The 27,314-nt window shown below is 38.6% G+C and overlaps 2 protein-coding genes and 1 long non-coding RNA gene across 6 annotated transcripts in view; 2 read left to right on the forward strand and 1 right to left on the reverse strand.

The window, feature by feature from the left end:
• Positions 1–655: 655 nt before the first annotated feature.
• Positions 656–24,526, reverse strand: LOC127472225 (uncharacterized). 2 transcript variants are annotated; one of them, XR_007904911.1, is made up of 4 exons: positions 24,394–24,513; positions 21,566–21,620; positions 16,170–16,339; positions 656–1,970 (listed from the first exon to the last, which is right to left on the reverse strand). It is a non-coding gene; the product is annotated as an uncharacterized LOC127472225 (long non-coding RNA). The 2 variants fall into 2 exon arrangements; XR_007904910.1 differs by lacking the exons at positions 656–1,970; positions 16,170–16,339 and adding an exon at positions 20,994–21,118 and having other exon boundaries at positions 24,394–24,526.
• TMEM33 (transmembrane protein 33) lies at positions 5,749–18,060 on the forward strand. Its single transcript, XM_051790104.1, has 8 exons — positions 5,749–5,815; positions 5,900–5,964; positions 7,292–7,386; positions 7,814–8,001; positions 8,716–8,783; positions 9,567–9,700; positions 11,636–11,719; positions 13,063–18,060. Exons 2-8 carry the CDS (start codon positions 5,908–5,910, stop codon positions 13,190–13,192), a joined length of 756 nt encoding a protein of 251 aa, XP_051646064.1. The 5' UTR covers positions 5,749–5,815; positions 5,900–5,907; the 3' UTR covers positions 13,193–18,060.
• A 111-nt stretch (positions 24,527–24,637) lies between the features above and the next one.
• SLC30A9 (solute carrier family 30 member 9) overlaps positions 24,638–27,314 on the forward strand; it is a 34,301-nt gene continuing 31,624 nt past the window's right edge. For 2 of the 3 annotated variants that reach the window (XM_051790026.1, XM_051790029.1), the window contains exons 1-2: positions 24,638–24,876; positions 26,613–26,789. In XM_051790026.1, the coding sequence (XP_051645986.1) occupies positions 24,780–24,876; positions 26,613–26,789 (274 nt within the window). In that variant the 5' untranslated portion in view covers positions 24,638–24,779. Of the gene's footprint in view, positions 24,877–24,940; positions 25,415–26,612; positions 26,790–27,314 lie in introns of those variants that run through there. The other variant, XM_051790028.1, reaches the window with a different exon arrangement.

The following is a 27,314-nucleotide window of genomic DNA, read 5'->3' on the forward strand; positions in this document are numbered from 1 at the left end:
AATCTAATTAACTTGATTGTCTTTCCATGTATTCTTTATCTTTTCTAAGTTTTAAGCTCTTATTGATTATCAGAGGCCACAAAAAACAGTTGGATAAAATATGCATATACTTTTTTTGGCAATATTTATAAATCTGAATTAATCTAGTTATATAGAAAAAAAAAGAATAAGAGGGATTAATTTTATGAACTTGAACCCTTGGAGCACTTGCCTGCTGTCTGAAATTGGATATACTGTTAAGGAATAAACACCAATGAATAAAACTATTCCCACTCCAAAATAAGCAATAAAATGTCTGTGGAACATGTCAGTGGACATGTCAGTCCACTGTGCTTAAAAAGTTAATATCAAATATCAAACGTTAAAAATACTTCCACATATTCCTATCCTGTAATCACCCATTCAGTTTTCTGTGACTGAATTTCTGAATGGGATCGCACGAAAAATGCAGAAAGTTACTGATTTCAGAGTTCTGTACTGCAAATTGCTTTTGAAAATTCAGCATCTGGACTATGTATTAAAAGATCAAGAACAACTTATACAATATAATAAATAAGATCACTTGAACCTACCCTAGTAAGGAAGACATACTGGATTGTGCAAAACTGTTCAAAATGAAAAGCTTTTCCCTGAAGCCTCCTCTAATTTTAATAAGGTCTTCTATAAAACATTTACTGCCTAGGTACCCTTATAATGATTGTATGAGTGCAGATGATACTGACAGACATGGACAAAGGCTAAAGATGCCTGTGGATGAAACCAGAGGGAGCTCTGGGGGTGCAGAGAACAAAAAATGTGCAGCCCTCATGTTTGTTGTAACTGTGCAAGAAAAGTTTTGTATGTGATCGAGGTGGGATTCCTGACATACTGAATGGTACACTTACGTTGGCAGAAGTCTTTACCTTGTGTCACCTTCAGATAAAAGCAGAAAATTTCTTGGTAGTTCATTTTATTCAGCTTAAACAGCTTCCAACCCTAATTACTTTTCTGCAAACTTCTGCTTGCACTCAATGAGTGGCAGAAATATAATAATAGTATCTGTGCTAAAAAACACTGGACCACAGATTATAGTGTTATTAGTTTTTAGCTATTAGTGCAGAACCATGTTGAGTGTTACTGTCATCCATCTTTGTGGGGTTTTTGCTCAGATGATATAACAGATATTATTTTAAAAAGCAAATATTTCTTTTCATGTTTTTACGCAAACATAGAGCTAACATTCCCTGCATCATAACAGAACTTCTCCTTTGGAAAGCTTTGGAGTTTTGTTCCTTGTCCTCTTTTTATTCCCTCAGTATAGCCTGTGATTAGTATGAGATAAGGGAGCCATTTACCAACAACTCAGTAAAGAGTTCAGCATTGATCAATACACTTTCAGATACTTTTCTGAGCTTGCAAGAGGATGCTTATCAATCTTTCCTGCTGTGGTACTTATAATCAAACACTACAGATAGTCACAAGTTTACATCCATAATTCACCATGTTCCTCCATTTGTTGATATGGTCTCTTGCTCCAGATTTCTAAAATCTTCCTAAGCTTCCTCTAAATAATTTACTAAAATAACACTTGCCCATCTTTCTTTCCATTCCTAAATTTGCAATATTTTTCATGTCCTTAGTGAGTTGGACATTGCAAATAAAATACACTGGCAAGACCGATTCAATCACATGCCAATCCTTGTGTCATACTCCCAATCTTACAAAAGATATATATAAATTTATCATATTTCTTTGTACAGTCTTAAGCTTACACTTGCAGCTTATGTTTCATTTATCTTAGTAATACAGGAATATAACAAAATGTTGAGAGCTATGAAAATGCTGACACAGAAAGCAACTGCAAGGAATTTTGCACATCTATTCTGCACATCTTCCAAAAGGTTTTGGCTTCTCTCTTTCACTGCTTTGGCACACACTTGGTGATTAAAAGGGTATTGCTTCCAGGAAGGGTGAGTAAATGGAAACTCCAGCTGCGAGGGACAAGGAAGAAGAACATATTTGATATTGCTACAGACCATTGAGCAAAAATCACAAAGCAATCTGGTACAGAGACAGAAGACTTCTGTTTCTTTTTCTGAAAAATGTAACAGGCATTTACCCAACGTCCTTTATTTTTTCTTGAGATTCGGACAGCCAGCTTGAGATAACCACAAACAAGAACCAAATTGTTCATTACAACTTTGCATAAAACCTTATTTTAGCTTTGTGCTTTATGCTATACACTACTGATATACAAATAATGGAGCTAGTTTGGCTGTGAGGAACTGCAATCCTATCGACCTTGGAGGAATGTTCTCTCATTTATTCGAAATAAATGAAAACATGTATACAGATGTTAGCAACAGTATCTTCTTTCAAATCAAGAGGGACAAAATAGATAAATCATTATCTGAACCTCAATGCCCGTTGTTGTAAGGTGATAAACACCACCTAAACAATGCTACATCAGCTTCTGTTAAGATGGTTAAGAATTGAGGCCACTGGAGACCACAAAAGACAGCATATTTCTGACGGTGATGCTACTAAAAAGACAATAAAAAGTTAAAATTTAAAACAACATGTAATGCAAAATACTGGTTCTATAAAATATTTATCATGGCTGAATGCATTGAATAAGAATTATTGTTTATAAAATATTTCCATAATGTCTGTAATGAGGTTCTCAGTAATTAATTTGAAACACCAGAAGAGTCTTCTTCGGATATTCAAACTAGCTTCAAATGACATATAAAGTTTTGCATATGATTTCATCTGAAAACACATAGTGACTAAGAAAAAAATTGGCGATGGGGACTGTGGAGTTGTATATTCCACTTCTAGCCCAATTATGGTACTGCTCATGTGCCTACAAGCAAATTACTAACCTTTTTAACCTAAAGTCTTCATTGAACATCTAACTAATGGTGATGTTGTGAGCATTAGTAACCTTGCACTGCCCCTGGAGAGTCTCAGCCTCTCAGTCTCAGCCCTGATAAACAAATGCAAAGCACTGCATAATTTCTTCCATATAATTCTAAAATATATTAATTATTTTGCAAGTGTTTTATTTTTTTTTTCCCCTGCAACATCAAGCTGGTTAGTGGAAGTAGGTGTATACATCTGGGCATAAAAGGTCAAAATACATTGCTTTGCATCCATAATTTTTTAAATTAAAAGCAAGCTGATCCCAGGTATCATTACTGTGAGTAATTCTCTGATAGACTCATAAATTTACTGGAGGAAAACAGAGGTGTGTTAGTTACAATTTCAGCTATGTCCGTGTGCTGCACTGCCACAGAGGAGAAATGGGACTATATTGCTAATGAGGGAGACAAGTCCTCAGCAATTACAGGAATACTCTTCTAAATACCTGAACTATCAATCACCAGTGAAAGAAAACTGGTGCCTTGATGATATGGAAGAACTTATAGAACTATGGAAGAACTACGGAACCCTTACAACTGTTGGAAACAAAAGCATTAACAACAAACAGATCAATTTCTGCTTCTCCTCTCTGCTCAATCAGCAATATCATAGCAGAGGAGAACTGGGAAATGGAGAAGCCAATAGCTGACTCTTGATTTCTTAAGACATAATTTAATGTCTTTTCTCAAGTTAAGTAAACAGTAGCGTGGTTCGAGTTGCTCAACAGGAGAGACTATATCAAACGAAAAGCAACAACAAGCGCAGAACAAAAGTGAAGGGGAAAGTCAGGAAAAGAAACATCCGCCTGAAGAAAAGGGGGACTGGTTACAAAGGTTGAAGAGGGATATTGCTTATCAAGTATTCCAAAATAGGACACTTCTCAAGCCATTAACTTTTGGGAATAAACAATGGCTTAGCATTCTATTTAAATGAAATTAAGGCAAATATGTGAAAGACTACTTTTGGTGTTATGACAAATAGACAGCAAGCCAGATTCTAGAAATTAATGCTTTGCATGTGTATGCATTAAGTACTTCCTAAATTATAAATACCAAGAAATAAATAAGCATTCCTGCAAAAGACATGGATTTGTCATCCTAGCTCCATTTAGGAAATACAAATAATCTTGAAGACTGACTAGGTTTTTTCCCCTTGTGATATTTCAATTAAACATCTGGTGGTCTTCAACATGTATTTCCACATTTCAGTTGCATCTAAATAAGTCTCCTGGATGCATTAATATTTCATTTTCCAATAAAATAAACTAGTATTGGTTTAACTTAAATTTACTATATTCAAAGGCTATATTCAAAGCCTTTATTTTGGTTTAGCATAAATGTTTGTCAGTTTTTTTATTACACACCTGAGAATGCCCAGCAGATACACTGAAAGTCCTAATTCTCTAGTGCTGTTTACTAGTCTCCTCCACCTGTAGAAAAAAAATCCCCAAACAGCAGGTAGTTCCTATGCCTACTTCTCAGTCACTTTAGTGAGAGATGAATAGTTGGGAAAGAAGTGGAAAATAAGGTTCTGCATCTTCAATTTAAAAAGTGTTAATTAGCCTAAAGTCTTAGATTACTTGTAATTGTTGTGGTATTAGAATCCCTATCAGCTGACTTCTCTTTTGCTCCTTTCCTGTCAACATAACTTCATTACACATTATTCCTGAGTGTCTTCAAATCAATCTTCAAGTTTAATCATCATGAGCCAGAAATAAGGCAGATTGCAGATGTTGATTCCAAGATCCTTGGTCCCAAGAACATGACTTTCTTGCCGCTGAAGAGTAATTGAAAGCATCTGGGAACGATTAGAGAAACTGGAGCAGACAGCTTGCCATCCCAGAACCCATGCTGCCAGAAGGGGGAACCTGCTGCACATCCTTGAGAGAAAGTTAGAAGTACAAACTGCATGAGGCTATAGGAGCTAAAACTCAAAGTGTTGGTCTTGAGGCCTGCACTTCGTTTTCATTTACTTTGATACCACTTTAGATGAGTTACAGACTTCCAGCTGAGAACAGAAACATGTTCACACAGCTATCCCGCACAAATAATTAAAAAAAAAATCAATATTAAAGACAAGGGTTAGATTAATGAAGGGAGGATAAACCCTTTCCAAGACCTTGCAAATTACATATGCTACATGCTGCTGAGTGAGCAGAAGGCTTTTTCTGCTTTATGCTTTCCAGCTTGGTCGTCCTGTCAATGTCGCGGATATACCTGTACTTGATTGAAGCTCCTTAGCTTTACGGTTTAGCGATTACCGACCAAACATTTCGGAAACTTGTTACAAAACTGTTGCATTTTAATGCAATATCACTGACAGTACGAATCTTTAGGCACACGTGGCTTTAAAGAGGCTTCCCGTCCCTCCTCCCCCCCCCCCGCATTCTACATTATGGAGAACCAACGACACTAAAACACACGGACACAGCCTTGATGGTTTTGCATGACATCACCGATGTCACAGAGAACTGCGGAGAGCCGTGCCTGGGTCCTGTGATCTTACGATTCCCGTTTACACTGCTGATGCACAGCACAGCTCTGGAAAGCCAAGCTGGCCCTCCGTGAGCAAACACTCCCCAACCTGGGGCCGAAGCGAGCATTAACATTGTTGCTGTCACCCCGCAAAAGTGCCCCTGTTACAAACCCTACAGACCGAGCTGAGCGCCAGCTGTCGGGGCTGCTGTGGACAGAGCGGGAAGGGGCCAGTGTCCTCCCCAGCGGGCTCGCCCTGGCAGCCGCAGTCCCAGAACAGCCGGGAACCCGCCGGGACGTCCCCGTGCCGCCGCCGGGAGCATCCCATCCGCCGCCTACATTGCCCGGCAGCCCCGCAGTCCACGGGAAGTGTCGTCCTGCCGCATCCGGGGGCAGGATCCGGCGGAGCGTGTGCCGTGCCCGGTGTGGCGCTTGCGGTGGGTCGCGGCCGGGCCGGGAGCGGGGGTCGGGAGGCGGCGGTCGCCCGTGTCCCTCAAACTGAGGCGCTTCTCTCCCCGCAGGTGCGGCCATGGCGGACTCCACGCAGAACGGGCCCATGCCAGGCGGGGCCGGCGGCGGGGCCGTGGTAAGGAGCTCCCGGGCCTCAGGGTCCTGGGCCGGCCGCGGTGCTTCTCCAGCGGCCGGGGGGTTGGGTCCCGCTGGAATCGCAGCGTGGCATTGCCCGCCCGGGTGCGGGCAGGGGGAAGCAGCTCTCGCTTCCTGATTGAAAGCGTGCTGTTGGTGCGCCGCCGCTCCTGAAAATGTCTCAATCGAAAGTGATTCGGTGTGGCGGCGTCTGTATTTCACAGAATCATAGAATATGCTGAATTGGAAGGGACCCATCACGATCATCGAGTCCAGCTCCTGGCCCTACACAGGACATCCCAATAGTCACACCATGTGCCTGAGAGCATTGTCCAAATGCTTCTACTACTCTGTCAGGCTTCGTGCTGTGACCAATTCCCTGGGGAGCCTGTTCCAGTGCCCAACCACCCTCTGGGTGAAAAAGCTTTCTGTGATATCTAACCTAAACCTCCCGACACAGCTTCATGCCATTTCTGTAGTTATATTGTGCAGGTAAGACACTAGATCATGTTATGAAGATGCTTGCAGGTTAGTTAGTTTCTGGTCATTTCCATAGAGACACACTAGGAATATAGAGGAAACAAAGAATCTCTAAAAGGTGGTTCAAATTTGGAAAAAAACCTTGAACTCTCAGATGCAAAGAAGCAGATGTTTTGACTCTGAGGCACATAATAGCCAAAAGCATGCTGTGTTTTGTTAGAGCCTTTCTGGTACCATGGATATATCAAGACTGAGAAGGGCTGTGGTTAAGAAGAGCTCAACAACAGGAGAAGTGCAAGATTCCTGTAAAAAGCTTTTGCTTTTTTGAGGCCAAGAATATGTAGGCCAAAACGATGCCTCTTTCCTTGTAATAATAAGCATGTAGTTATGCTAACTTTACCTGACCCTTTATTTTTTTCCCCTTGCTAAGAATTATGGAGATTCAGCCCAAGGTGTGTGCAGTGTATTCTAAAAGGAACTTTGAAGGAGTAGATGCAAAAATCAGGTCTGGAGACCTTATGTGGTAACAGTTGTGGAGCTGGCTGTTTAATCAGGTCAATTTGGATAGAAAAACTACTTTCCCAGAAGTTCTTACTGCTGTATTTGGTTGTAGTGTACAAAGGAGCTTCTTGGTTCTGAGGAAGCAGAGCTGTTTTTGATCTGGCAAGTAGCATCATATGAGTCAAGTATCACAGAACAAAAAGCAGCTTTCTACTTCAAGCTATAATTTGCTTATATTCAAGGTTGGAAGAAGATTTGCAATTTAATATAGCAGGGAAGAATGCTCATTTTATGCAAATATTAACATACCAACTTATGTTGGGGTTGTTTTTTTTTTTCCAATGTAGCAATTTCTGATGGCTAACAAGTTGGATACAGCAATGTGGATTTCCCGCTTGTTCACAGTTTACTGCTCAGCTTTATTTGTCCTGCCTCTTCTAGGGTATGTACTGTAATATTGTAAAATAGCATTAAAAATTTATGAACCAGAGTCCCTTTGCATAGAATTATTTTTCACATAAGGGTGAATTGCTGTTATTCAGGTTACTTGGATGCTTTTTGTCAGAACAGCTTACAAATTTTAGATTGGTTTAAAACACTTTCAGAAGTGTTTGGAAAATGTGTTGAGCAACTGTAAAGTAGCAGTAAATGCATGATTTTGCGTGTAGTTATGCAATAATATATTGAGTTGTTTTACTTTAGGCACCTGCAGTAAGTCAGTGTTACCAGTTTTTGAGTTGTATTTTGTAAATAGTGCTTCTGTACGATAATAGAAATACTCAGGTACTGTGCAGCTGTGATGCAATTCTCAAGGGTGGAAGAGTTCTGAGCTTGGTTCATATGGTAACATCTCCTCTGATGATTTGCAGGTTGCATGAAGCAGCAAGCTTTTATCAGCGTGCCTTGCTGGCAAATGCTCTTACTAGTGCCCTCCGACTGCATCAAAGGCTACCGCACTTTCAGCTTAGCAGGGCATTTCTGGCCCAGGCTTTGCTGGAGGACAGCTGCCACTACCTGTTGTACTCCCTTATCTTTGTGAATTCCTACCCTGTTACAAGTATCCTTTACTTGTGTCATCCTGGTAAAGTTGGTAATTTTCATTTATTGCCAATACAGGGTTTATATATGACTTCTCACTGTAGGAGGACATACGTCATGTAGAGAGACAATTATTCAGTGATAGCTTTCTCAAATAAGTTATTAAACTGATAAAGTCTGCAAAAAATACTTTCCCTGTGGCTTGTCAAAGGTGACATGTCAGAACTGACTTTTCTTTATGCCACGCTATGTACACTTCACATCTGACTCTTAAAAATCTCCCTGGCAGAGGAATGTCTATGTTCTTGCTCTATGAAATGTGAATGGCTGGCAACTGCATGTTCTTTGGTAAAGAAATTAATTTTGTAGCATCTTTTAATAAAAAAATATTATGACTACATGTACTTAATAGATTTTAAGTAGTAACCTCATGTGTGTCTTCCATGCAGAAAGACTGCATTTCAGGAGCAATGCACTAGTGTGTAATGAATGGTGTACGTTATACTTTTGCATACTTGCAGACACCTATATTTTGAAGTTAATAAAAATGTATAGCAAAGAGGTGTAAGAAGCAAAGGGAAGAACTATAAATATAGATATTAGACTTATACATATCTTCATCCAGTATAGGTCATTCCAGCCAACCTCTTGCAAAGAGCCACCAAGCTATGACTCGTGTAGTATAACATCATGGAGAAATAAAACGTATAATTTTCCTTATTGCTTATTTCAGTGAGTATTTTTCCAGTTCTGCTGTTCTCATTGCTTCATGCTGCCACATACACAAAGAAGGTTCTTGATGTAAGTATGATATGATGTATGTTACGATTAATACTGTTGGTATTCTTGGGGTTTATAAACAGGTTTAAGCTGCAGCTACGGTTTGGTTTCCTTTGGCCGTGGTAGAGGAATTAGAGTGAATTTGTTGTGTGGAATGTCAGCACAGAGAATCTGAGAAGACTTTTTTGAGTTTGCTGGGTTTTGTGATTTGTTTTTGGTTTTTTTCCCCTTCTGTAATGACTCAATGATATGTTGGAGTTGACACTGATTATTTTTCTTCAAATGCTTTCCTTTGAAGGAAACAAAAGCTGTGTAGCAGTTAAGTTGAAACATAAGACATGTCTTTTTCAAACTAAACCATAGCCTGTGAATTTTGTTGTTCTGTTTCAGGAGTAAGGTAACAAACTAGCAAGCAAAATACTTGCCAGTTGGACTTGCTGCTTAATGCACTGCCTTGTGCAACTTAATGTAACTCCAGTCTTTGGTGCTCCTAACTGGGCTATCTTGCTACCATGGGCACTTCCACCTAGTGGACAGAATAAAGCTTGTGGCTCTCTCTGTGCAGTTGAACCTAAAACGGGTGCATGAGGGGATTGCAACACCTGATATTTTTAATTGAACTCTTTGTAAATTATGGAGTTCCAAGCCTACGGTTTTCTTTGGGATATTAATCTCAATTCTGGTAAAGTCTTAAAATGCTGAAATGAGTTGTAAATGACAATTGTTTGTATTTTGACTTCTCTGTGCTAGTGAAGATAGGTGTAACTCATATTTTTTCTGTAAATCATTTTTTCTTCTTTAAAGGCACGAAGTTCAAATAGTTTGCCTTTTCTGAGAAATCTCTTAGAGAAACTGAATGCTAATCAACAGAATATTCTAAAATTCATTGCTTGCAATGAAATTTTCCTCATGCCAGCTACAGTTTTTATGCTCTTCAGGTAAGAATTACGATAAATATTTCAATAATTAGAAACTTGCTACACAAGATTACTTTTTGCAAGTGAGTTCTCTGGATCATAGTGCTCCACTTGTATTGTTCTGGCTGACCAGGGCTTGAACTTCAAGTAAAATTTATTTGATTCTTAGGCTTCTTAAGTTGGTGCATCATGACATCAAAAAGCATTCCCTATGACATAACTGGGCACAAAAAACCCCTCCTCTTTCATAGCGTGGGTGACATTGTTGAGTCACATTGAAATTTTTTGGGCTCGCAACTTGCATTCACCTGCATTTCTATCAGTACATTGTTCAGTAAGTTTAATTTTGGTTAGTGTAATAGAATATTAAGATCTTCAGCTTCACTGAAATTAAGCTCTTGTTTTTGACAATTAGATTCCAGAAATTCAAGTGGCACGAAGTTTCCATATGCAAAAAGTGTGCAAGCAGTAGTAGGTTGTGTTCTCTCCTGTGTTACTTCTGAGCAGTGATCCTTGTGGGGCTTTTTTATTCCATTTAGTTATGCCTGCTTTGCATCCTGTTGAATTAATTTTAGGGATCTTGAGTGTATGCATGTTGGAATCCTACTGAAGTTGTATAGGTGACCTGCCAGTCACTGAAGTTTGGGTCATTGCCTTTTAATATTTGCAGGGAGAATATACCCTTTGTTCTGTATAAGTTGTAGCATAGTAAGAGCACTTGTCTTGAGTGGTCTCACGGTCAGCAGAAGAGAGGCTTTATCTTTTTGGAAGTTGACAGAATGCATAATTTGTCTTTATCTCTTGATATGTCAGCTGAGTGCTTCAGTACTTCATGTGTCAAGGATTCCATTTCATTTAAGGCCACTTACCAACTGTATCCACTCTGTATCCAGTATTGAAACTTCCAAGTGGTTTGAACTTCTCTTTGGGATAACTTCCTTTTTTTTCTTTTTTCTATCTATGGAAAATGTAGTATGTGAAATGTTGCTACTTGATATGTCATCTAGTAGATACTGAAGCTTAAAAAAGATCATGCCAAATTTAAAATCATATAATGTTTAAATGCAGCTGTTGTGAGATTTTGTTCTTTAAATTGTTTTAGCATATTAAATTGCTTGTAAATAGTGTACAGGTTCAAGATTTCCTTGTTCTTTCCTCCCGTGGCTCACTTTCCTTTTGCTTTATATTTTTTTCTCCTGGGTAAAGATGTTGTTTATACTTGAAGGAGTTCTTGCTGGAACTGTGATGTTCAACTTCAAATAGAACTTTTAAATGCTGTGTTTTTCAAAGTAGCTTCCGACACTAAAACTTAGGGCATTTCTGTGCTTCGCTGTGTATGGTTTGTATGCTATACTTTCACTACTTTATAGCACCATCATGTGTAACAGCAACTTTGTAAAACATCAAAACCTAATTTCAGTGTAACTGAAATAACTGGATATCAGCTTTGCATGTCTGAATACATCTATAATTGTCTCCAGTGTGTTCTGACAAGTTTTGCAAAAGATACTAGAAATATGGTCCAGATAGTCAAAGTGCTGCGAGTCTAGTTACTCGCTGTAACTGCACTACTTATCTCAGCCAGTTTCCCTGATTGACCAACAAGCTTTTTCTTGATACTGAGCATCTGTCACCATCATTTCTGTGATTCTTTGCACACCACCAGAAATGGCACATATAAAAAAAACTTCATAAATATAAAATCAATATAAAACCAGCACTTCTTTAAGTGCTTGATTGAGCAGTTTTATTCTATAATGTAAGTTTCTGCATTTAAAAGTGTATGGTTATGTACTTTTTCTTGTCAGATCTAGATTTTCTGAACCAGCGTGACCCAAATCTAGCTCTTTTTTGAACCCAAGTAGTTTGCTTGCTTTTGTTAGGAAAAATCCTGATTTTGGTGTTTGGGTTTTTTTTTTTGTCACTGCTAAGCTCTACTGAACTATTCTCTTTCAGTGGACAAGGGAGCCTGCTCCAGCCATTCATTTACTATAGGTTTCTTACGTTACGCTACTCTTCTCGGCGAAATCCGTACTGTCGGTAAGTACTGAATTGATTTTGGAAGTTAGTGTTTAACTGTGTAGTGCTCAGGCATTTGGAAACTTTTTGTTCTAAAATGAATGCATAACTCATAGTACTAAATCTGCAGATGGTAATTTTAGAATGCAAAATACACCTGGATGCTGGTTCAAGGTTATATTTATTTCATGTAACTGATCAGAAATGTATCAATGTTCTTGAATGGGAGCTTTGAGAACATGCTTGTGTAATTAAAACTACACCTTGGGAGAATAAAGTCTTTCTTATCAGAAAGATACCCTTATTTTTAGATTTTCAGGTATATCTGAGGCTAAGTCTGTATATGAATAGGCACTTAAGAACTTGTGTAATATTGACAGAAAAAAAATCTGTAGTTAAACATGCTCATTACCTCCTTTAGTTAAATTCACAAATCAGGTTAATTATATTTGAAATAGAATTTATTGATTTTGAAAGTTGGTCAAGCCAATATTGCTTTAGACTTTGAAACCGTAAATATTTCTATGAGGATTTTCCCAGGTCAGTGCTTTCTTAGTTTTGTAAGACAAGCATTGCAAAATGTAAGATTTTTGTTAACATACCCTCCAGTCTAATCATTACTCGATTAGAAAATGGTTTGCTAAAGTGCCAAGGAAGTGGCTTTGGCTGCTGTGATATGTGAAGACAAGTCTGAGAATCATAACCTTAATCGCCTCCTGTTCCCTACCATTTTGTAAGAAATTAATTGCTCCATCCTGGTACATATATTTATTTTTTTTAACAACAACAACAAAATCTGTGAAATTGCTTTAGTATCTAAAAATAATCTAAGCTGTGCAATAGTAAAACTGACTTTCAATAGAACTAGTTTATCCAAAATGTTCTGCTGGCATTTTTGTAGTTTTAAGGGAAACTGGTGATCTGGGTTTTATTTCTTATGTCTGTCTTCTAATAGTTGCTTCTAGAGTGCACTGTTATTGCATATTGGCAAGAAACAGCACACATACACAGTTGCCTCCCAACTCCTTACACTAATTGTGATAAAGCATTATTCTTTCCTCCTCTTTTTTTTCAATAGTGTCTTTTTGTTTTGGCTTTAAGGTGGAATTTTTCTGCTGTCTTTAGTTCAGCAGCTTCCAGCCAGGGATGGATATAAAGTTAATTAAAATGTTAATGTTTAAAAGCCAAGAATTCTGAAGCTCTTGCAAGATACTGCAATACTGAGTTGGTCCAAAGAACTTGTTAGCTAGAGTGTGTATGTGTGTGATGTTAAGGAAAGAAGTGAATGAAAAAGACAGATCTAGATAACACTTCTGATAAATGCTGTAGCATTTTAAAACTCTCTTTAAATCTGATTTTTTCAGGACTCTCTTCACTGAGCTCAGGATTGTTGTTGAACACTTAATAATGAAGCCCTCGTGCCCTGTTTTTCTAAGAAGACTATGCCTCAGCAGCATTTCCTTTATAAGCAGATTGGCACCAACTGTTGCATAGCCAAATTTCAGGCACTCGTGTTTTGTGAACATTATGAGCAGCTGGCACTTCTGCTGATGATTAGAAATTTCTGATTTTACACTGGTCTCACTCCAGGCTGTTTAAAAATATGTATATGCTTTTCTTGGAGATAATATGAAATTTAGCATATCAAAACCAAATAATGTAAACTTAAAGTTACTGTATTGTATTGTTAATTGGTGAAACAAATTAGCTGCATCCTTTCTAAAACATACCCAATCATACAGGGTTTTGTTTTGTTTGGGTTTTTTTTTTTTGGAATCAAGGATTGTTTGAGATTAATTAAAACTATAAGAGGTCTATGCTCCCTTGGTTTATGTTAGTTGGAACTATAGCTACTGTAGGATATCTCCAGTGGATAGCAGTTGGTACACATACCTATGCAGTACACTTTGGACAGTATTCTTCTGCTTACTACATGTATCTGTAGAACTATTTTGTCCAAGTTACTATACTCAATGTAGAGATATGGCCCACTTTGAAGTTAACACAAGGGATTAAAATCTATCAAGCTGACACAGATAACACCTTTTCTGAAGGAGAGGTTATTTTTATTATACTACTTAAAAAGAACTCTTCCAAGTTCCTACCTTGTGACGTAGTCTTACATTACACGGTTGGAAGAAATATCAAGACTCTGATCACAGAAAACTCTGCAGTTTTCTTGTCATAACAAGATGTTTTACCAAGCCAAACTGCTGACCTGTAGGCTTTTCAGCCAAAGATGTAACTTTTAACCATGTCTCAAATGAACTAATCAGTGTAAATGAAGTAACTTTTGCAGACTCATTGCAGATTTGTTTATATGTCCACAAAAATTTGAGACTGCAGTAATTCAAGCATGTTAGCTTTTTAGAAAATTAATCTGTGGCTAGATCTATATGAATTGTTATTCCAGTTTCTGAGAGTCTCATTGTGATCGGAAATTTGCATAAAGGATTGAACCTGTTTAGGCAGCTTCTGAAACAAATGGGTGTAGGATTTCTTGGCATAAATCCATCTGATGACTGACCTGAAGCCATGTCATGACTACAGAAGTGAATATTAATTTGAGTGAATATTAAATTGAGTGCTGATTATGTATTCACCCAGCAGCTGAAAGGTAGGTCGTGGAAAAATAATGTTATCTGTCTGAACAAAACTTCTTTCCATAAATTCAAGGCAAAATATTTGCCTAATCTTCTCTAGTTAATGTTAGTATTCTAATTGCATAAAATTAAAGGGCCTTTTGTAAACTTCTATAGCACTGAACTTAACTATTCTTCCATGGTCAGAGAAATCTTATGTGAAACTTTTTCAAAAGCAGTCTTGAAGTAGAGTATTTTCCTGTAACTACTGAGTTATCTTGTTTGTGATGTGGATATCATTCAGACTTTTCAGTTGTATTAGTTTGTTAGATCAGAGCCATGTATTTATAAATTTATTTCATTTTTTTGCTCAACCTCTTGGTATTGATTATCCAGTTGCTAATTGAATATGATATTCTTTGACTACTTGTCTTGCTCTCTGAACATGATTAGCTGTTTATAGAACACTTGCACACTGCAGAAGCAACTGCATGCAGTAATGCTCTACAGCTGCTAAAGACTTGCAATGAGTTTCATTATATGTATATCCTGTAATCCTGAGGATTTTATAAAAACTAAAATTTCTACTGCAATAAAATGAGTGTTAAATGTAACTTGCTAGGCTCTTCAAGCTTATTTTCTCTCTAACAGAACATACTGATGCTTGAACCTGGAAGTTGAGCAGAATGCTTTCCTGTGTGTATGTGTGCATGTTCCTGTATTCCCACTGCTGCTTTTGAATTGGGATATAATGTCTTGTGCATTTCTAAATTATCTTATAGGGAATTTTTGCCTTCTAAAATGCAAAAATGTATGACCCTTTCCTTCAAAATCTAACCCTAAAATAAGCACTGCAACAATGGTATCTAATCAGAGCAAAAAATCTAGACCTACTTATTACTGTTTCAGTTCCTCTGCACAGTCCTAGACCCTGTTTCATGTTACATGATGTGTTTTTTGAGTAGAGACCTCAGGCTCTCTTCAGCTCTTTGGACCAATGTGATTTAAAGATTTTAATTCGGTCATCTAAGTTGGTCCCCCATGCTGGGAGTGGAAGGCAAATAAATCTGTAGTTAATGTAAGCAGAATAACATGTTACTTCTGAGCAAATTTTTGTGGTTGGACTACAGTTACAGGTGCAGTCTACTGTTCCTTAATTATATGATGTTATTAAATTAGAGATGAGTCTAAACTGGATCTGACATATTGCAACTGTAACTGAAGGATGCTAAGTCTTGAGATCCAACTCTAGGAATGGATGAGAAAGATTAAAAGGAGTAAGTGAACGACAATGAGCAAGTTGAGAGTTGGAAGACAGTGCCATGAAGTAGAACTTAAATGTGGATACTGAATTTCTTGTTAACTCTTTCCATTAACTCTTAAAAATGGACTCCTTAAAGAGGAGGAAGATGTTTCATAAATGGGATTTGATTTGATATGATTTGGCTAGTATATTTGTGGTTTTGCAAGGATTTGCTTGACAAATGAGCAACTTGTGGCCTGGAAAACTTATCTTCTCTGACATGCCAGGAAAACATGGAACAATGTTATAAGAATAATGTTCAAACTAAATAAATAGGGCAACTGACCTGTACTCTGCATCAGCTTTGATTTTTACTGCAGCCTTTTGGCTGCCTAAGTGATAACTGTGCATTTCCTCAATACTGGCAAAAACATTCTGTCCTCATGCCTGCTTACTTGCCATGGTTTGTGATTGCTTCTACACTAATGATTAAATTAGATATGAATTGCTGGTTGTATCCTAGCTGTGATACAGAGGCTGTGACAGAAATCTGTGATCGCAGAGAAATTTTGCAACTGACCATAAAATGCCTGTCAACCCCAAATGTGAAGCAGAAGAGTTTTTATTTTACTGAAAGGTTACCTACCTAGTGTTAGGTAACTGTTTCCACTGGTATAAATCACATTGGTCATTGCTTTTTGTCATCTCAGCTTTCATAAGATAAGTGCTGTTGCATAGATTCTGTGAGTAGACCCACCCCTTGCTCTGCACAAACAAGTAGAAGTGACGCTCCAGCATAACAGTTTCTGTTGTCACCTGTAGGTAAATAAAGTATCAAGAGCCATTGGAGACTTTTGGAATAGCTAATGCCAGCTGGGATTTCTTACACACCAAGTGACTCACCAATACATCCATCCTTTCCTTTATCGCCTTTTATTTAATTGTATACTTTTATTGTAATTTCTGTGCTGTCAGTTCTATATTTTGCTCCCTTCTTTGATGGATGCTTAAGGTGAGCAATATCTGTTAATATTTTAAGTTGCATGTTTTAGAGATTTTAAAAAAAAATCCATTACAATCGTGAGCCACTATTTCTTCCAACAGTTTTTGAGCTGCTAACTATATATGTTATAGTACTGTCCAAACAAATAACGTGTCTGGTTATTTTGTACAGTCTGTGTTGGACTGTTTCTTTGTTAGGCACCTGTAGTGTAACATTTGCTGTACAGATCCCATGTTTATTAAGGAAGTATAGTTCTTGTCCATTTTACAGACAGGAATGGAGACATGGAAGAAATGAGCACTTTCCTGAGGGGGTGTAAGAGCTCTGGCAGAGCAGGAAATAGGACAAAGAGAGTTGGACAAGTGCCCAGAGGAAACTGATTTGTTTCTATACCACACATGACTTGTTGGTCCTGCTCCCAAAATTATACCAATTATGCTGGCTTAAATACTTAAAAAAGTACTGTACCTTACAGTGCTCAGATTAAGGGCAGAAAAGACATTGAACTAGACAGCATGCCCTGTTAAAGCAGTATCAAAAACTGATTTCCACATGCAAGAGCTAGGTATGGTTCCTTGTATCGTCATCTCTGCACTGATGAAAAATAATACAACAGAACAAGATGGCAAGCACTTAATGTGCTAGATGGTAGTAGGGTATGCTAATCTTATAACTGTCTATAATTTTTAATTGCTGCAGTGCATCTATTATGTTTAAACTATATATACTGAAATTGGCTAGTGTATCATTGTATTGTAACCTCTATTGTGCTGTAATTTTCTTAAAGTCACAGGAGCAGTCAGGCCTCGCTGTTTTAAATCGCCTTTTAAGGACAGAACCTTAAGCAATCCTTTATTTCAAAGATGCATTATCAGTATGGATAATGTAATAGAATTTAATCTTAAATGTGGATTCAAAAATCTTTCTCATAAAATGTCAGCATTACTTACTAACTTCTCTGCGGAAGCTAGCTCTGTGATAATAGCAGATGTTGTGTAGGTAAGGGAGTTTCATTGCTTAGTTCTGTGCCATCCAGATGGTATAAACTTTTAAAATTAATTGAAAAATTCATCTTTTACTTGTATTCAAGGACTGAGGCACAAAATGCTAATGTAAGGGCTCAGAGGGGAAATATAGTTCTCCTGCATATTTGAAAAAATGTGAAGCACTTTCAAGAAAATCTAATAAACATAATAATCGCAGGCTGCTGACACTAAGGAAAAAGCACCTCATTCGCTCTTTCTTTTATGCAGTGATTTACTGGTCCCTACTGATTTTCAAATTGGATCACTGCAGTAAATTATCCATACCAGTACCTGTGAAAGAAAGCACTGGGATCCATATTTGTTCAGTGCTGTGCTTAAATCAGCAAGAATGATAAATTTGATGATATGAAATTGGAAATATCAAGGGCTTTTCTCCGTGAATGAGCAAGTATCTCCATTTGTAATTTATTGTGACCCTTTTTCACTGTATGTGCTTTGTATGTCAAATATTTATTTTGAAACAAATTAAATTGTTTTCTGTATTGATACGGCTATGGTTTTGTTCTTGAAATCAGATTGTATATTTTTTCTGGATTTTAAGTATTATCAGTGTTGTGTTGCAAAACAGCACTTGTTTAAGTTCAAATCTGTGAGTGACTTTTTACTGACCAACAGCTTTTTCTGTTAAATGTTGTAGGTGCATGTTGGGTGTTGGGTTTGATTTTTTGTGTGTGTGTGTATGTTTAGAATAGAGTAGGATGCAGTGAGCCATTGCGGCATCTCATTTGCTTTTTCTAGAGAAACAGGAAGATTAATGTGTATGTCAAACCCAAAAAAAAGCTGATCCCTGTCTTTAAGTCATTTGAACTGTTCTGCTTTACACCTGGCATAGTTAACCCCAACTTCTGTGGGAAAAAATCTACCTATGTGCCCAGTTCACTGCCATATTTTCAGTGCAGGTGTTAATAGAGAAAGTTGTACACCTGTGTTTTGGCAGAAGTCCTGTCCTTTTAATTTTAAAATAGGTTATTTTATGTCTGATTAAATCCCACTACCTAAGTGCCACTGCTGAACTGAAAATGAGTTGTGGCTAGTGCTTTTTTACTTGGAATTTATATCAGTATAATAATAATTTGTTTTGCAACTTGTAAGCAAAATTGTGAACCGGTGTGGTTAATAATGTGACCCTATGTTACCCTCTTCTTATGGGCTAGGCTTAGCTCGTTTGTGATGGCACATTTATTAGTGGACTTCTGTTCAACCCCAGTGCCAATGAGCTGGGCTTTATTCTACCACAGCTGGCTACCTCCATACAGCTGTGGTTTTGTAAAAACAGTAGTGTGAATTGTATTTTAAGGAGCCATGAAAGACTTTGCTCTTCATTGAAGATAATTTAAGTTCATGTCTATAACAGTTTTCATGTGTCTGACCATGATATCTTGCTTTGGGGTGAGTGAAGTTCTACAACAGTCCAGACTCCTGCCTTGGGTGAGGAAACTGGTTTCCTTGAACAAGTGCTGATCATGGTATTTTCATTTGCTGTATGTGTTCCTATGAATATTCACTCATGATCCTTTGCTAAAGTGAAGAGGAAGAGTATGTTGGATGAAGACAGTGCATCAGTTAGTTGAGATATTGCACAGGAAAATTAAGCTGAAAATCAGAAATTAAAAAAGGTGCAGGGCTGGATTATCTGCAAGGGCTAAAGCAAAGTCAGCTATAGTTTTCACACAGGTCGAAATGCAATAGAAAGAGAAGGAAGAAGAATGGGGATAAAAATAATGAGAACGCAGAAAAGTTCATCTCTGTGATAAAAAGAGGTCTGGAAATCCTACTGGGTATTCTGTTGCTTTCACAAACCCCAGTTCACCATTCATGGTTTCATGCAATCAGAATCCTCTGGACAGTACTTAAGTTTCCAAGCTGTAAATTATTTCGAATTTATTCTCTATTAAAATACTGCTGGAATAGCATGTTCAGATGCTGCTACATTGTACACAAACTGACAGGCTAATCTTGGTTTCCTTAAAACGGAAAATAGCTGCAGTGGAATTATGTGTTCTTCTCTATTATGTTTGAAGCTCCTATAGTGGAAAAGTAAAGAAATAAATGCTCTGGTCTATATTATTACTGGGCTTCTTGGCTTTTTTTTTTTCATTTCTCTTTCCATGTTGCTTTGCTATGTTTTTTTTTTGGCAATCTGGTGGAAGATTTCATATGTGAAACTGCATGGGGTTTTGTCCTACTCTGTGTTTGCATAGAACATGATATTTGTAATGTAGTATTTTAACATTTTTTGATTTACTTTTTTTTCAATCTAGAAAATCCGAACAGTGTTTTGAGATGACAGATGTTTCCTATTACAATCCCTTTCAACATACTTTCTGCTGTAGCAACTTCAGTTATGTTCTGACTAAATTGTGAATCCTTTCAGTGATAAAGTTTAAATCAAAGCCATTAATGACAGCTTTTTTGTAATAGCAGATGGAAATCTAGGATTGACTTTCTGAATTTTCATGTCCACTAGAATTTTCAGTTGTGTAACTCTATAATACAGAGAAAAATTGAAATCTTAGAAAATTACAGTTATAGCATCAAGCATTAGTTCAGTGTGCATGTGTTTGAGCATCCAGTGGTTCTATTTCTAATTATCTCTCATTTTTTAACATCACTGTGGGGCAGAGGTAAGATGTTTAGTTGCATCAATGTGTATGTATGCTTACAGCAGTGGATAAATGAGTAAATAAAACATAATATTATGAGGGTTTTTTTCCTATTTGGATATACACTTTGCACTTTATGATGAAAAAGCCTCTTCCTGCCCTCTGTCAGCCTTTTCTCTTTGCAGTGTTACACATTTATAATGGAAATAGTTTTGAAAGAAGATTCTTGCACTGCACAGATCTTTTTAATATCCTGCCTTTATACACTTTAAAAGTACTGATTGAGCTTATTTAACATTCTTGTAATTCTTATTTTTTCTTATAAGCAAAAGAATCAAGCTGCTTTTAAGCTGGTCCTTTCTTTGGTCATGTAAGGGATTATAGGACGGGTGGAGTAGCAGGAGACTGGACCTGATGATGCAAGAAGCTTCTTCCAGTCCTGCATTCTTATGCATGTCTGCAAATAACTGTAGAGAATAAGAGTAGTTTTTTTGGTATATTATGTACCTAGTATTGTTTTTAAGAATTTTAAACTAGCTTTCTGCTTTAGGATGAAGGTAAGCACTGCTAACCTTTTTCCTTACTCAACGGGGGGAAATTTTATTTTATATGATTTGGCCATTTGAAATGAAATTGAATTCTTCCTTCTTGTGCTAATTTTATTCCAAACCACTGACCTCTAGTGGCTGGTTTGCAACTACGAAGCTAAACGTTTTAGTAATGTAATATGCTCCTCATGAGTCTATGGCTACAGGAGAGTCATTTTCCATTTCATTTTTCCAGAAGAATAATGCTTCTTCATGATTTATTTTCCTTTGGCACTCAGTAGCTGCTGCTGCTGCTGGGTTGAGTACTGCTGCACCCAGTTCAAGAAACTGCATGTGACTGCTGGTTTTCAGGTAAACGAACTGCATGTGAATAACTGCAAACACTTATCCATGTGCTGGAAATAAAAATATTTAGTTTTAGTTTATGTAGATCTTTGATCCAGTGACCATGAAATAACTTTACAGACCTACATGACTCAGAGTGGTGTTATGCAAACTTCTGTAGATTCACCAGTCTATGCCTTGGAAGAGTTGTTCCCCTCATGCACCTGCCTGCCACAAAGTACTCTCTAGTTTTTCTGTGAATTTAAATACTTTACCTGAAAAACTTAAGGGCTGTTTGGGATCACTGGACACTTTATGTATTCATACTTTTTTTGAACTATCTGTATGTAGCTGCTTGGTGTTAACTATATATGTGTAGTATCATAAAAAGTACAAAAATAAAGTCTTTCCCTTTTCCTTTCTCCATTTTTTGTCCCTTGCTATGCTGTATGAGAGATACACAAGGCAGGATACGATGGGAATCCTGAAGAGTAATTTAAATGATATTAAGTCATTACCATCAGCTCTTGCTGTGGATCTGGGGACATTTCAAGTCTGCTCTGCTGTATGAACCTGAAATATTTAATGAATTTCAGATTAAAAAATATTCAAATTGGCTTTATATTACTTCATTTTTCATATAAGGAACACTAAAAATTCTTCACTGCTTATTAGCCTTCACATATCACAGATTTCTTGCTAGGCAGTAATATTGGAGAATTTCATCATGATGGACTGTTTCTCATCAGCTCGAGAAATCCAGCCAGTTACTTAGTTATTTTAAATAAACAGGAACTAGGAAAAAAGTTTCCAAAGGTCTATATTTCAATCCAGTCACCTCTCTTTCTTGATCTGCAAGCAGTTATATGTAAACTTTTCAAGTGTCTCCATAAAACAGGTTCTAAATCTTAAAAGGTTGTTACCACAGTCGTTGTTCTTCCTGAAGACCTGGTAAGGCAACTTAAACTTATAATTTTTTATAGGCAAGGTAATATGCTGTATACAACAAGTTTCTAGAGTTTTTGCAAAAGGAGGCTTGAGGAAATGACTCATATTGTAGCCAGCCTCCTTCCTCGTATGAGCAATATACACAGATCTTCACGCAACTGGTATATGAGCAACCTCTGTCCCCTAGACAGAGGTTCAGATGGCACAAAAGCCCATGTACAAGCATGGTATATAGACATAGTACTTTTTTATCAGTTCAGCATTTAGCAACTTGAATGGGAATGAGATTTTGCACTTTTTTTTAACTGGCTTGATTTTATGAAATAGGAGCTTAAAATAGCCATTGAATAACCATTATTCAAAATTAAACCTTAGGATGCAATTGCAACTGTATTGAATGAAAACAAGATCTCACCAATTTGCTTGGGCTGTACATAGTAGTCCTTGCCACAGGCAAAAAGTTGTTAAATGTAGTTCGTATGTGCCAAAATACCCTATCATTTAGAGAGTTTCTCTATTCATTGCTAGTGATTGATAACTAATGGTTAAGATGCTCATCATTAAGGTTGATATTTTTTTCTTAGGAGGCTGCAGCTGCATGCCATGAGTCTTGATAATTTATTATCAATTGCTTTATGTACTTGGCTATCCCATGCAGAACAGTCTGTTATTGATGCTCTTTTGCCTGTTTCTTGTTTCCATCAGTTTTCAGTGTTTGTCAATATAAAGGGTCACACAGAACAATTGATCGTGTAAATCCCAATTGACCACCACAATGTTAGTGTCTATTAATCTATCTGTGGCATTTCAGTTTTATTATTTTTCTTCCTGTTTCATATTTACCCCAACAAAATCAGGCAAGGCAAATTCAGTTATTCTGATGGATAAAAGAATATGAAATAGTAGTTCCATTTGGTTTTAGAGAGGAAACGATAAACCTAAAGTTAGCATCTCTTCTGGAGTATAGCAGAAACAGGAACTGCAAATGTTTCAAGAATTTTTATCTTCTTTAGAACATCTTTATGTGGGGAAAAAAAAATAGTGAACTCTTACCCTCACGTTTCTTCTTTTTTTTTTTTTTGCAGTTAGGCTCTTGCCAAAATAACAAGAGGCCAGCAAAATATATATCAACTGCATGTTAGACTCCCAACTAAAAGAGGTGAATTGACCTCACCTGTGCTACTTTACAACTTGCAGTCTATTTAGTATTTAACTCCACTGCTGTACATCTGGTACTTAATGATACAGCATCTGTTGCAATACTCCTGATTCATTTGGTATGGCTGCAATTGGACTACTGGGAAGATGGGTGTTAATTATTTCATGCAAGTATTTTACTTCGATCTGCCTCCACTGCGCTTCTAGGAAAACTTGCACTGGCAATGTTACTCAGTAGCTGGGTGGTAAAGATGTGCCAGCAAACCTTGTTCAAAATTTAATTGGGTGTGTTAACAGCGGGTGCCATTATAACTCTCCTCAGTGAGAGGAAGCTTTGTGGATTATCAGGTACATTAATTATCCAAATTCCCTGCCAAGCTAACTTCTGGTTAGCTCCCACGTTCCTCCCAGGGTGCAAATGAAGACAAGGAAGCCTGAGACATTTTCTCAGCATCATGTAAACTAGTATTGAAGCTATTCTGAAAAAAACTTCTATAAAAAGTAATTTGATGCCAGCGGGACTGATTCCAGGCACGGTCCTGAGCCAGGCTGTAGGTGAGCAGAGCAGGAGGAGGTGTCACAGCTGTGCACAGGCAGTCCTTACAACCCTCGAGTGCAGGATCAGCCACAGGGCACTCTCCCTGGAGAAAGACATTGTTTTTAATCAGATCTTTTTTTATCAGCACTGATCCAGGAAGTGTGTTTTAATGGAGGGCTTAGGCTAGGATTTCATTTTCACGTAGAAATCATGCAAACAAGTTTAGCATACGTGGTTTAATGTTATCTACGTTCAGAGAAGGGCAATGAAGCTGGTGAAGGGTGTGGAGCACAAGTCTTATGAAGAGCAGCTGAGGGAGCTGGGGTTGTTTAGGCCGGAGAAAAGAAGGCTCAGGAGGGACTTTATCTACAGAAAGGAGGTTGTAGCCAGGTGGGGGTTGCTCTCTTCTCCCAGGTAACAAGTCACAGGACAAGAGGACATAGTCTTAAACTGTGCCAGGGGAGGCTTAGGTTGGACATTAGGAAGAATTTCTTCACAGAAAGGATGATTAGACATTGGAATGAGCTCCCCAGGGAGATGATGGAGTCACCGTCCACGGAGATGTTTAAGGAAAGACTAGACATAGCACTTTAGTGCCATGGTCTCGTTGAATCAACTAATTGATTCTGTGATCCTATAAACCCCCACTGTCTTACGTGTTTTTAGCTGTGCTAACAGACTTAGAACGTATGTTACGCATACCCATAGGCGTTATCCCTCCACCAGCAGCAGTAAATGAGTAGTTCCTGAGCAGGAGCTTCTCCCGAGGAGGCGGGGGCGCGGTCGGGGCCGAGTTCCCACAGCCCGCCCGGCGGAGCCGCCGCTCCCCGCGGTCAGGTGCGGCCGCGGCGCAGGCGCGGGGCGGGTGAGTCAGCGGCGGCCGCGGGGGATCCCGCCCGCCCGGGCCCCGCAGTTCCCCCGCACATCCGGGTCCGCGGCGCCGCCCACCGCCGGCCTCCGGCTACCACCGCCGGCCTCCGGTTACCACCGCCGCCCGGGGCCAGCGGGGCTCCGCCGCCGCCGCCGCGCCGGCCTTGTCCCATGCGCATCGCCGCCCGCCCGCCGGCCGCTGCCGAGCGGCCGCCGCCATGATGCCAGCCCTGGCCGCCCAGCGGCGGGGCTGCCGCGGCCTCTACCGCCTGTACCTGCGGTGCCAGGCGGCGCCGCGGCCCCGCGCCTGCCACGGTGAGTCCCGCGGGGAGCCCCCGGCCCGCCGCACCGCCCCGGCCGGGGCTCTCAGGGAGCTGTGATGGAGCTGCGCTCTCGCCTGGGTCACAGCGAGTGCCGGCATTCCTCCCGAGGCAGCGGCGCTGCTCCCGGCTGCGGGCACCGGCGGGCCGGGAGCGCTGGCTGCGTTCTGCGAATCGGCTTTAAAAAGAAGGGAAAACGTCCAAATTTTTGGACAACAGGAAGGAAAACGCCTAAGTTTTTTGTTGCGAACGCAGGGCCGGGCCCCGGGTGTCCTCGGCCGGGCCGTGGCAGCCCCGTCTGACGCAAGGCGGGCGCGTCATGCCCGTGTTGGGGCCGAAGTTTGCAGGAATTACATAAAATGAAGCGCGGCCTGACAGGGTTTGTGTTGGTATGAGGAGCGAGACCCGGCTTTTCCTTTAGACTACAGATCTCACGACATTTGAATTCTCGCCAGTTTTGTCCCTCTTCTTTTAGCCACTGACCGCCGAATTGCAGCAAATACCCGTTAACGGTTTCGTGCGTGTGTGGATGAGTAAGAAAAACGTCCTCTAAACGTGCTGATGAAGTTTACCCTTTTCAACTGCTGCAGTAACACCAAAGCTTAGGAGACAACACTGCTCATCTTGTGCCATATATTTATTGTAGTGCTTTATAAATTCGTAGCCAGTAAGCTGATTCATTGAGCTGTGTTGAGTTGAGTATTCAGGGCTTTTGTCCCATTTGCATCAAGTGTTAATCAGTAAGAGCTTATCTGCCCTTTTTGGTGAAATTGTTCCTTCAGTAAGGGTCAGGTCAATGCATGCACACGTGCAGGTGCCTTGGTACTGCAGAAGGCTAAAAAAAAAGGAAAGCTTTTGAGACTTTTACAGAATAAACACTTCTATAAAAATATTACCTTTTTTGTGAACAGTGTGTTATTCATATATGAGTGGTCATGCTTTGCATGACTTGATTTACCAGCACTGCTTGATTATTTAAAAAAATTAATTATTCTTTTGGGGAGTGCTTTCCAAAGCAGCCAGTTTCCCTGCTGCATTTCTAGTTGGAGGAGCTATATGCCCTCTCTATAGGAGTGTTTGTGTTCCCTAAAAGAAACTGGTTGCTGATACAGGTTAGTCTGTACTGCATGCAACTCTACTTTTGGCTAATCTTTTGAAATAGAAGATTGCCTACCTAGGGTGATTTCTCAATGGGCTTTTAGAAAGTGTTTTATACAATATTATGTACTTTTCTACGTAATTTCTGTAGCAAGTGGGTAATGCACACAGTTCAGTTTTTCTTAATTGATAAACTGTGGTTCATACAGAGGTTTGTACGAAATGGCAGCACTAACTAGTTTTGTAGTGGTCTGTATTTGTTCTTTTATCAATACTTGGTTTTTAAAGATTTTGAGGCAATATGACTATAATGTGACTTAATATATTAGTAAGCCCATCTTGTCAGATAGCTTTGTTGTGGTTTTTTTTTTTTTTTTTTGGTTGGTTGGTTTGGTTTGGGTTTTTTTTCTTTTTCTTTTTTTTTTAAACATCCTAAGATCATCCAGAGGTCTTGGGAAAAATCCATATCCATACTGTATTGTATGGGTAAAAATCCCTAGTGTTAGAATGAAATTTAAAAGTGGATGCTTGAAGAGAGGCAGTGAAAGCATGGTATATACTCCAATTTTGCTTTTCCTTCTTTTTCCTTCTAAAATGGTTGTCTGAAACAGCTTTTTTTCCTCCCTTTGTTAGGATGGAAAGCTTCAGTGAAAAGCGGGAGCCTGTCTTATATTCTGCCATGCAATCGCCTGCCCATGCAGTTGATGAGTCAAGTGAGAGTTTACACATCCAATGGTCAGAAAAAAGATCTTGGATCAGAAGATACAAATAGATCAGCCCGTGAAGAAACACTAAATAAGGCTGAAACAGGTAGTACTAAGCTAAAATAAGGAGTATTTATAAAAATGTAAAAACTTAATGTCTTTGGTGATAACTTTTTTCTTTCAATTGTGTGATATTATGGTTGCAGATTTCTTAGTATTTGTTGTTTGTGGGTGTTTATGTATGAATTTCAAATGCATAAGCGGGGAGGAATGCTGAAATTTATTTCTTTGACATTCTGGTATTTACAGGATTTAAATTTAGAGGAATCAAATTTAAAGTGGCCAGGATAAAATGTGGATGTTGAAAGGCTTACATAACTTAAGGGATAAGAAATGGAATGTGTTACTCATCTTTCATCACTTTTCTTGTGTATTTGAATTTTTTTTGGTAGTATTTCAGGTATGTTGTGTGAAATGAACTAATGATAGAGGTTGAATGAATGTGACTGTTGAGCGTTGTGGCTTCTCCAGGCCAGGCTATAAATGACTGGTAAAGAAGGTTGAGCTGATTCATCTGCTAGAGCTTTCTAATCTGGCACTTGTTAGAACTGCATTGTTCACATTAAACATT

This window comes from Manacus candei, unplaced genomic scaffold, assembly GCF_025592945.1.
Source record: "Manacus candei isolate 608988 ecotype Guabito, Panama unplaced genomic scaffold, ASM2559294v1 h1tg000028l, whole genome shotgun sequence".
NCBI lineage: Eukaryota > Metazoa > Chordata > Aves > Passeriformes > Pipridae > Manacus > Manacus candei.

Bases quoted from the DNA above. Each gene is read 5' to 3' on its own strand.
- TMEM33 (XM_051790104.1), top strand. From the start codon at position 5,908: ATGGCGGACTCCACGCAGAACGGGCCCATGCCAGGCGGGGCCGGCGGC. The intron at 5,965-7,291 runs GTAAGGAGCTCC...TTTCCAATGTAG, and splicing joins GGGCCGGCGGCGGGGCCGTG to CAATTTCTGATGGCTAACAA. The intron at 7,387-7,813 runs GTATGTACTGTA...GATGATTTGCAG, and splicing joins TTTGTCCTGCCTCTTCTAGG to GTTGCATGAAGCAGCAAGCT.